At 36.5% G+C, this 10,702-nt stretch overlaps 3 protein-coding genes across 3 annotated transcripts; 1 reads left to right on the forward strand and 2 right to left on the reverse strand.

Annotated features, from left to right (window-relative positions):
- Position 1: 1 nt before the first annotated feature.
- On the reverse strand, positions 2-4,065 carry LOC128725640 (succinate--CoA ligase [ADP-forming] subunit beta, mitochondrial). The gene is made up of 7 exons (XM_053819400.1): positions 3,945-4,065; positions 3,341-3,432; positions 2,819-2,971; positions 2,598-2,760; positions 2,402-2,530; positions 2,174-2,309; positions 2-894 (listed from the first exon to the last, which is right to left on the reverse strand). Exons 1-7 carry the CDS (start codon positions 4,008-4,010, stop codon positions 293-295), a joined length of 1,341 nt encoding a protein of 446 aa, XP_053675375.1. The 5' UTR covers positions 4,011-4,065; the 3' UTR covers positions 2-292.
- A 254-nt stretch (positions 4,066-4,319) lies between these two features.
- LOC128725641 (transmembrane emp24 domain-containing protein 2) lies at positions 4,320-5,228 on the reverse strand. The gene is made up of 4 exons (XM_053819401.1): positions 5,053-5,228; positions 4,787-4,968; positions 4,573-4,725; positions 4,320-4,494 (listed from the first exon to the last, which is right to left on the reverse strand). Exons 1-4 carry the CDS (start codon positions 5,183-5,185, stop codon positions 4,345-4,347), a joined length of 618 nt encoding a protein of 205 aa, XP_053675376.1. The 5' UTR covers positions 5,186-5,228; the 3' UTR covers positions 4,320-4,344.
- A 1,316-nt stretch (positions 5,229-6,544) lies between these two features.
- On the forward strand, positions 6,545-10,215 carry LOC128724315 (uncharacterized). The gene is made up of 2 exons (XM_053818044.1): positions 6,545-6,552; positions 9,552-10,215. Exons 1-2 carry the CDS (start codon positions 6,545-6,547, stop codon positions 10,213-10,215), a joined length of 672 nt encoding a protein of 223 aa, XP_053674019.1.
- Positions 10,216-10,702: the final 487 nt, after the last annotated feature.

The following is a 10,702-nucleotide window of genomic DNA, read 5'->3' on the forward strand; positions in this document are numbered from 1 at the left end:
GCGTTCAACGTTGTAGTCATATTTATTGATGGTAACAGTAATCCAAATTTCGAAGGTTCTTCCATCGAGCATGGTTCTTCAAAGATGATGCCGCAGCATGTTAACGGTGCGCTTACGAGTTGCAAAAGTGACCTGGTTGAACCCATACGATACAGCAATAAATACACACATCAAGAGCCGTCCCTCGGTAGTTGTGGACAAATCAATCGACAAATTAATGCTTGACGAGACATGATAGATACTTGTAGGGCCACGATACTAATCGTTACGATAGATGACGTACGTTTGAAGATTAGACGACGTAGCTGTCTGGTAGTTCAAAGCTTACATCCAGATGAGCCTCGCGAGCGAGATGAACAATCTGAGCCAAATGTACCGATAGCATGGCAGCTTCATCAAGATCGTCCTTCGGGAGAATTCTCAGCTTAGACTTCTTTATAAGATCTTTCGCTTCGTTCACGTTTGTTCCTTGCAATCGAACAATGATTGGCATTTTGATGTTAAGTTCCTTGGTCGCTTGAATGATACCCTCAGCGATTACGTCGCAACGCATTATTCCGCCGAAAATGTTGACCAGAATGGCATGTACTTTCGGGTCGGACGTGATGATTTTAAACGCTTCCTTGACGGCTTTCACGCTCGCACCACCTCCAACGTCTAGGAAATTGGCTGGATCACCACCATGCAGTTTGATGATGTCCATTGTTGCCATCGCTAGACCAGCACCATTCACAAGACAACCAATTGAGCCGTCGAGAGCGATGTAGTTTAGGTCGAATTTAGATGCTTCTACCTCTTTCTTGTCCTCCTGCGATAGATCGCGTTTAGCGAAAAGGTCCTTCTGGCGGAATTCCGCGTTGTCATCAAAGCGCATTTTTGCATCAAGGGCGAAATCTAAGATACAAATAAGATATGGTTAAAACGTGAGTTAATCGTTTCAAATGAATAATCATTTTTTGTAGATACTCTACAAAGATATACGAACACACAGATAAATAAACTGTTCCAACCAATCACGTAACATTAATTGAAATACCACACCAGAAATCATGATTTATTATGCACAATGTATTGAAATTATTCGAATAGTGAAAATAAAGAAAATATAAATGTTATGCAATACAAATTAGTAAATAAATCGCGTATTTCCAAGGCAGTCATGCAAGCATATTCGTCTTAAAATAAAGTGTCTTTTCGTAAAACTAATTTGCTTACTGAATAGCGTAAAACTCAACTCAACTCAAATAAAATTTAATTTAACGTTGTTAACAGCGTTCATCATGCGAAAATAACTAAAAGCATTTCATGCTGATCATGCTGACTGATTTATTATGATCCACGGTTACTTACATTCCTCGCCTAGTGAAGTGTGAAGACATGGTTCAATCATGATGCATTTATTCGTGGATTTTTGATGTATGTTTGGTTTGATAGTTATTGAAATGACATTAAAATTACAAACATTAATTCTATTAGCAAATTATGAAACAATATGAAAAGTTTTTCAAATCTTCAACATTATACACACAGTGCGTTGTAAGACACTGTACAAAAGACAAATAAAACCAATTTGATCTAATCAAATGATTATTTCCCTTGCTTGTTGTCAGGTTTTCTAATAATTTTATATTTTCCTCCGATTTGATGGATGATATGCCGGATCAATGTCTTTTCGCGGAGTGATGATGTATTTGATCTATTTTTAGATTCACGTATCACTCATCACTGCCAGGGGCTATTTAGAAAAAAAAAGTCCGGGACGACCTCGCGTCTCTTGTGTTTAGAATACAGCACTCTACCTAGTTGCGGTGATGGATAGTGGTTACTTTGTACTAATTTTCGTTTAACAATAAATACCTACGAGCGCCGTGTTAATATTTACGCAAGAAATTGTTTTTAGATTATTTCAATCACAATGAATTTATACATGTTATTGTTGAACAAACCATGTTATTTGTTGACGAAGCTACATTTGAACTTCTTCAACTTTAAAATCGTGAATATCAATGCTGTAAAATCCATGTCGACAGGTCAAAATTATGATAAGGATTAAAAAATGGAAAAATCACTTGATTGCATTGATAATTTTGTAAATTCTTTTAATCAATGAGATTTTGCACAGCAAATATTATCGACTATCCATTTAAAACCCCTATTCATTTCCCATACTCACATGTTTCCGCGGCATCTTCAGCATATGGATTAATCTCAATCAATAAAGCATCCTTCTTGACGAACAGATCGTACATATTGAGTAACATTTTAGCAGTTTCCTCCAACTTATCCTGAAGTCCTACCTTCTTGGCAACCTACAAGAAAGCAAAATCAAAATTAGTATGGCAATGCATAAATCAAGCTATATCAAGATGTGAAAATAAACATAGTATTTGTTCAAATTTACTTGAATCGCTTGATCCTTTTGCAATCCTTTGTTGATGTCAATAGGTTCGTAGACAATCGCATCTGGATTTTCAGCGGCAACTTCTTCAATGTTAACACCACCTTGAGACGATGCAATCAGAACTGGGCCCTGTAATAAATGCAGGAATTTTTTGTGAATGTTATTGCTAATATTTCTAAATAAATATTATACATACATTGAACGCTCGCTCCATCATAACAGCAAAGTAGAACTCACGACGAGGAAATTTTCGTTCGGCCACCATCACCGAATTACAAATACGTCCCGCTGCTCCCGTTTGTTTCGTCACAAGTAATTGATTGATCATTTTGCTCGAGATGTCTTCGGCTTCCTGTGGTCTGTAACATAAGCTTCAGTATAAGGTCATCCAAATTTGAATGTTTCCGTCATACTTACGAAAACACTACGCGAACACCTCCTTTCAAACCATTTTTGAAACTTCCCTTACCTCGACCACCGGCTAGTACTTGTGCTTTTAGAACAAGGTTTTTTGTTTTAAGATCAGTTGCAATTTTTTTTGCCTCCGATCCAGAAGTTGCTACTCCAAATCTGCGAAAGAAAAAAAAACATTATTCAAACACACGCACTTTTCATATTGCAAAAGCACCAAATTCCTTATAAAGTATCATTAAGTCGTCCATATGGGTCAATGATAGATGAACGCATGACGAGCAAGAAGAATAATTCATCAACAAATGTTGAAATCAATAATTCAACAACAAACGCGATAACAGACTAGCCTGCATTTGTTTACGATTAAACATAGCTTGACCTATACTCCGTTATACACAGCTTCATGCGTTGCGATAACGCACTATCAACAACAGCAATGCTAGTGTCTTATAGGAAGCGAAATTTATTTACATACAAAATCATTCCCAGTGTTGGTTTGTGGATCCACTAGCATTCACTACTTACTTGGGTGTTGGAATTCCCGCTTCATTCAGGAAGGAGTATGAGACGTGTTCCTGCACGTTCAAATGGCGTTTTTGACATCCTGTGGCAAGCACCTGAAAATACCAAGCAGTAAATACCAATTAGCTAAATTTAGTTAGTTGATTTCAATTAAATTCCATCAAACAGGTTGCAACACACGATCAATGACGTCACGTGCTTTAGTTCGCAGAACCACTTGATCAGCGATCAGTCATCACAGTAAGTCCCAGGCGAATCATCGGCGGTTGAGCCAAGCAACAATAGAAGCTGTGGCATGCAGTAATCGACTATTCAACGAATGAAAACATTGCATAACCTACATCATACAAACAGGTTCCTTGCATCAAATCGATTAAAAGCGAATGATACCATCACGAAACAAGTTATATTACTAAAATTGTACTATTTTGTTCATGAAATTTCTCCTTTATATTGTTCCATACAAGGGCATTGAACAAAATTCACGGTCAACATACACATTACATAAACTTTCTTACTGTGGAGAATTCTACCTTAGAAGGCACTTGATAAAAACTGAAAGGGATTTCCCTTGGCTTAGCTTGATTTATTTGGGTATTACTCCTACCTTAGGGGATGATTTGCTGGCGATGTCAGCCAACAGGAGGCTCGATCTACGCAGAATGGAAGCCATTTGCGAAAATACGGTGTCGGTAAACGCGTACAAACTTTTGAACTCCTGTGGCAATACCAGCAACAGCAGCAGAAGGAAAAGTTTAATGAGAAAGTCAGACACAGTGTGAGTGCGAATTATTTGACAGTATGCAACGATGTTTGTTTCAGCATGCCAATTTATAAACGAGGATCGTTTACTTGAAGGAACATTTGGGTTGATACCACATTTATGCTACTTAATTCTCAAATCCAAAAAAAAATCCTTGCTGCCACAATTTACTCTCATTAATTCATTAAAAAAAGACAGATATTTGCGCAGTAAATAATATTTCGAGTTTTATTTCCTGGGCTTTTTAAACCACTCGTTTCACTTCAAAGAATCGCTTGAGATAATACACTTGGCCTACAGTCATGACTATAAGAACGATAGCTTCGAAGAAAGACCATAACACGACACGAGAATTGGTACTCTCATTGATTGACCGATGGATGCGATCACGTACCTATAAACATTATAGTATAATTTAATTATCTGCTGCTTGCCGAAACTTGCTAGAATAGGTAAAGTTAGTAATGCTTACATGCATATAATCTTGCTCGTGTTTAATACTAGTTAGTGTCCCAGACAGCTCGCGAATCATATCCTCTAGCTTTATGTGCCCGGCTTCTCCTTCGTTGACTGCTCCAACAGTTCCTTTGGGTGCTTCTCCGATTTCCATTGAAAACATTACCACCTGTAAGATTCCATAGCGGTGTGAAAAATGTTTCGTCGTTTTAAAGAAAGCGCAGGTTTACCTTTGGAGTCAGTGTAGACATTTTGTTGCTGAAGCAATAGTGGTATGCGCCGGTTTCATATGCGGAAAAAGTATACTTTCCGGAAGATTCTTTCTCGCCCTGGTATATAACTTTTCGATCCGGTCCGCTGATACGTACCTCAATGTCGAGAAAACCACCTTCTACCGTTTCAAACATGAGTCCTACAGCAAGCACATAAAAACAGCCTTTTTATTTACATTCTCTTTTAAAGCACGGGAGTGTATCCCATTCGAACTTTTACCAACCTAATTTTGTTCCTGCTTCGGCTTTATCGAAGAAACATTCCTCGGAATGAGGGTCCACGGTTATGAAATAGCCATTTACGAATATGACACACTGAATAAACAACAACAGGACGAAATTTATTGAATATTTCATTTTATAGTTGATGTTATTTGGTTGTTGTCCTCAGCCACGTAATCTGTTGTTAAAGTCTTTGACAGCAATAAGATCCATGCAAGGAAAAATGACATTCCCATCCAGATTCATAATACAGGGTTCGCTGCCGTGTTTTATAACACGGTATAACAGGGTGAGAAGGGAGTACTATAATACTCCCGTTTATTTTCAAATAAAACGTGGCTCTGATGGACTGGCCTTTTAGAGTAAAATAGTACTGGACAACTAGTTTATCCGCGATGTCCGCTAAATCCACTAAATAAACTCGAGCAAAAACCATCCGTATTGGAAGTTATGAAAAGAAATGATAGTAAGCATCTTTTTATTCTTTAGCCCGCTATCATTGTTGAGCACATCATGCAGACATGACCTAGTCTCCAACCAGTAACCAGGAAACTGTATCCTCTGTTGCGGCCGATCTGCGGCAGGTTCTGGTCCACCTGCCTCGGTCGAGATCGTGTGGCACTCATTTACAACTCGTGGTACTTCCCTGCAGTCGCACCCTATCACAGTCAGAGACTCCAGTAATCAGGTCCTTTACCTTCGTCGCATTTATCATCAGCTCACTTCTTGAAACTTCATGTTCTTTCTACGATGTCTTTGACATCCACGAATCAAAGCAAATAGAAAGAGCAGATAAAAATCATGCACCCTTTCCCAGAAGGTCATGCTCCTGCATAGTGCTGGATAATTCCATTCTATGGAGCATATGGTGACGTAGGCCTTATGATTGTATATATGAACATGTAGTAAAATTATTAATTTTACTTGATCTCTTCCTCCTGCAAACGACTATGCGATGAGTGCAACAAACAACGATTGCGATCACCACACTGCGAATACTTGTACTTCTCTGTAAATTTCAGCTCATAACGACGGTTTATGATTTGCTGCCCGTAACCGAGCGAATAAAATTGAGAACCGAATGAATGTATTTTTATTGCAACTCTTCATTTGGTACAGGGCTCATGTAGTTCAATCGAAGACGCCCATAGGGCCTTTATTAAGGTATTCCATAATTTGTAAATGGGAATTGAGCCGTGTGGGTTTCAGGTACGTATTTTAAAATGAAAATATACCTTTTATTTTGAATGACTTAGCAGAAGAAAAGTAGGATTCATTGCCCAAAATTGCATATATCCTAAAAGCGGTAGTCAATAAGATAGGCCAAATCGTGGGGCTGTAGAGAAGAGAGGAAGCATTAGATAGGAATTAGTCGAGAAGTAGAAAAAAAAATAAAATCATGACATAGAAAATCGTCATATTTATAACGATGGGCGATGCGAGATAGCGATGGAGAATAGGATAATAGTATAAACGATAGCAGATGAACAAGCGATGAAAAGGTAGGTAACAAAAACTATGGGTAGAATATGGGAGCTTAATTGGAATCAATAAATTAGGGCTAGCTAGTAAGGTGGTATATGATTGAGCATAAACGGTAAAAAAAATCGTAACGGTATCAAAATAATGGGTGATGCGAAAATGGTCAGCGAAAAAAGATGCAATAAAATTGATGGTTGATGTAAAGGGAGGCATTAGAATGAGACAATAAACTTTAAAAACGCATATACCACCCACATTTTTTTGTTATTCACTGCCAAACTACATGAGTTTGTAGGAATAAAATTACGTTGTTTATAAGAAACACTTGTTTCTCCACACTTTGGTCTACGTTATACTCCTTTGCACCTGCCATACTGCCTTGAATTTCTTGTTTTATAAAATTTGAATAAAATTAAATTGTAATTGGAGCTCTTATTCTTGAATAAAGATTTTCCTTCTGGAGAGCACTGTAAAATTTACAATCTTTTAAAGCAATCTAAAAAAAATAGGCTGAACAGGTAGTATTTAATACCGTAGTATATAAAAAATAAGCAAAGTTATCGTATTTCATCATGTTAGCTAATAATATAACAGAAATAAAGTAGTAAATGCTTTGAAAACTAAGCATGACATTGTAGTACAATAAGCTTAAATGTTTATATTTGTATTAAATGCTCTACAAAAGCTACAAGCTTAACACGTTTTCTCAGTTTACCACTTACAGTGTGTTAATTTTAGTGTCTTGAACCAAAAACGTACCGCACTCATTTTACTCTCAAATCGTGGCATTGGTCGAAATGGGCCAAGATTTGATAAATTCCCACGACTCATTTTCCGCACATTTTGTATGTGCACCCTTAACCGAATAAATTTTATTGCACTATACCAACAAAAATTGTAAAAAAACAACCGGGTTTGAAATTTGTTTAAATTCTGTTAAAGTTGAGGACCGTGAATTATAGATTAAATTGAATCATGTATCCGTATATCTCGTGTAGTTTTCTGCTACACCAGCTGTACGCTAGACCTAGTATAGGTCATGGAATTTTTCAAAATATCACACAAAATAACTGCTTGAGCATACTAATGTTGATGAAGTGTAGGAAAAAAAGGTCTAGCCGTTTCAGTATTTTGTTTTATTTATTTTCTTTCTCCACACACCACTGTTACATATTATAATCATAAGAAGATTATGCTGCCAAGCTGAGAAAATTTAAGCACCTATTCAAAAAAAAGGTAGACGAGCTCGAAGCACAAGGTATAAGTGGTAATAAGAGCGAATGAGTGGGCTTGATTATGAGAAGAAAAAAAAACAAGAAAAATAACTTACTCTGAATACTGCTGCCAGAGCATTTAGCCACCGAGCCATGGAAGATACGGAAGATGGAGCAGATCGTCGAAAAACAACGAGCAAAAATGGACAAAAAAACAATAAAAGGCACGCAACGAGTAGACTTGATGAAGAAAGGAATGGGATACCAATAAAAAAGGAGCTTGGTAGGAAAAAGACCTTCAAAACAGTTGAATGTAGCTCACCTCATTGGTAGTTTGTTTATCGCCACGATAGCACGTGCTGGAGTAAAGCTGTCCGTTTGCTACACAATATTGCGTGGCCAGGTGCGCTTCTTTCAAGATTCTCGCGTAGAGTGCTAATCGATCTTCGGTCATTGATAGTGGTGATGTTAGTGTCGGACGCTCAAGTGTGCATTGCGTTGAGCGATCCAAATCTTTCGGCAACAACAATACATAAGACTGCAAAAATACCCAAACACCAAACAGACTTTACATAATGCAATTAATGAAGTGAGTTCTTTTAGCATGTAGATATTGGAAAAAAATATGTTATATGCTTTAGCAAAAGTATCTCTGAACTTACTGCTGCTGAAGGTTAAATTCGAAAAGTTTGTGCCAAGTATTTCTCAAGCGCATGCTGTTGATGAATATTTCGAATAATATAATTATTTAACAACATATAATATATTTTATATTTAACAATATTAGTCGTACCATTAAAAACTGTCTTTAGAAAAAGGGCATAATGAAAATAAATGTGCTCTGCGTCAGTCCAGCGTGCCGCAATGTTCAGATGATACGTAAACGGACAAGTTAATTTATGCATGTAATTATGTCTACATTTATAAATCGTATTTCATCTTGTTCCGGGTTTCTGGTGTCCGGTGAACATATTACCTTTTGCCTATCGGTTATCTCAAAAGTATCCAACGCAGTGAAACAGTTTTTCGCCGAGACAATGTCATGGTCAAGCATTGTTTTTTTGCGTACGTTATTGTACGGCTTTGAGGGTGTGAAATTAAAGACAACAATGACTACCACAACATTTGATTTTTAAGAAGTATTTTATAAGTATAACAGAACAAAATGAAAATAATTTACATGTTCTTAACCTTTTTTCTCTGTTGCCAAACCCATCTGGCACGACAAATGACGTCTGGCTGCACAAATCGTGTATTCATACGTTTTTACCACGTTGAGTTTGCGAATAAATCATGAAAATATTTGATTTTACTCGATAATGTTGCTGAAGATGATAATGATTATAATCGAAGATATACTATGGAAGTTATTTGCATAATAATTGACACTTTTTCACTTCAATGTAAAATCACATTCGCTCTTAGAAAGATTGCATAGAAACCGCAACCGGAGCCAAAAAGCTGGATGAATGGAGTGATAAATATGAAGTAATATAAATTGAACAACATCATAAATGGAATGGTGAATGTCGAGCTATATGCAATCATATAAATTCAATAATCGTATAAATAAATGTATAAACTTTGAATTGAATTTGATGCATTCGGTGAATAATTTTCTGAAATTAATACTCCTGAAGGGCTTCTTTGTAATAATCTATGCTAACTAAAACCATTGGTTACCTTTGATTTGATTTGGTAAAACTTGCCTAAAATTATAGTACAACATACTTCGAAATTCGCATAGAAAAATAAAATGTATATCTAGCTGTGAGTGTAATTACTTTATGTTTTTATTTTTTCAGCTCATTCGAAACAGCAATAATTCTCGTCTCATGTTTCATCATACAGATCGTGGGACAATTTAAGATCATTGATCTGAACAACATAAATGTAACAAACAGTAATACAGAGTTAAGAAAAGTTAATTTAGTTCAGATAAAACCAATAATACAAGCTATTAACAATCATAGTACCACCAAACTGTCCACCAAATCAATACAACAAACTTCAAGATCGTTTCCTCAGATAGCTCAGACATCGACACAATCTGAAACAAGTGAAAATAAATTTATTAAGTTATCTATTGTAAACTCTGCGGCAGCCGTGGATCGTCCTTCAAAACGTAACTCGGGTCAAGCTAGCATTAAAGAAAGCAAAAACAGCACATCATTTGGGGAGCAGGTTAAAACTAGTAAACCTCTTCTCACATCAAAATTTGGATCTATCGTTGGTTACGCGAAAAAGAGTAAATTACGGACAAACTCAAATGCTAAAAATTCGGTCAATGATACAATGCTTATGCAGAACTTATTCAATTCCACTATAAACACGTCTCCAACAAAAGCCCGCCGATACAAGTATCGGGCATTTAAATCTCGCTGTCGGTGTGAACGGATATGGAACTGTGCCAGAATACAAATATCTGTAGCACGTTGTGCACCAGATTTTTTTATGTGCTGTTTATAATATATAAAAAATAAAATAAACCTTGTGATAAAAGATAAAAATATTGAAAATTGTCTTATTCATTCACTCCCATGATCATTCTCAGGTAAATTTATAACCTATTTTACACAAAGAGGTATGCATGCTATTTGATGGAGTTTCCCTGCAATTTGTTGATCACATGACCAAGTTACTCACATACGAATAACTTAATATATCAATCCTGCCTCCCTCTCTACACTATGTTTTTCAGAACACCTTCATTGTATCCCATGCGCGATTCAAATGTTAACTAATACATAAGTTTCTTGTCAAAATCGAATGGTGCACCCAGAAATTACCTTGCATAAGGATGGCTTACCCAGAAGTTATGGTATAAGGATGGATTGAATTAAGTAGCGCTGAAACTATTGCATTTTTAGGAGTTTTACTTTTATTTCCTTCTGTCCTCTCATCTTCCTTTCGGTCACTTCAATGCGTTTTAAATAGTATATCTTTCATATAAGCT

The sequence above is a fragment of the Anopheles nili genome, chromosome 3, assembly GCF_943737925.1.
Source record: "Anopheles nili chromosome 3, idAnoNiliSN_F5_01, whole genome shotgun sequence".
Lineage (NCBI taxonomy): Eukaryota > Metazoa > Arthropoda > Insecta > Diptera > Culicidae > Anopheles > Anopheles nili.

Excerpts from the sequence above, each read along its gene's own strand:
- LOC128725641 (XM_053819401.1), bottom strand. The coding sequence starts at position 5,185 with ATGAAATATTCAATAAATTTCGTCCTGTTGTTGTTTATTCAGTGTGTC. Across the intron at positions 4,969-5,052 it reads CGAAGCAGGAACAAAATTAG|GACTCATGTTTGAAACGGTA; the intron begins GTTGGTAAAAGT and ends TGCTTGCTGTAG. Across the intron at positions 4,495-4,572 it reads ACGAGCAAGATTATATGCAT|GTACGTGATCGCATCCATCG; the intron begins GTAAGCATTACT and ends TAATGTTTATAG.
- LOC128725640 (XM_053819400.1), bottom strand. The coding sequence starts at position 4,010 with ATGGCTTCCATTCTGCGTAGATCGAGCCTCCTGTTGGCTGACATCGCC. Across the intron at positions 2,972-3,340 it reads GCGGGAATTCCAACACCCAA|ATTTGGAGTAGCAACTTCTG; the intron begins GTAAGTAGTGAA and ends TTTCTTTCGCAG. Across the intron at positions 895-2,173 it reads TGAAGATGCCGCGGAAACAT|ATTTCGCCCTTGATGCAAAA; the intron begins GTGAGTATGGGA and ends TTTGTATCTTAG.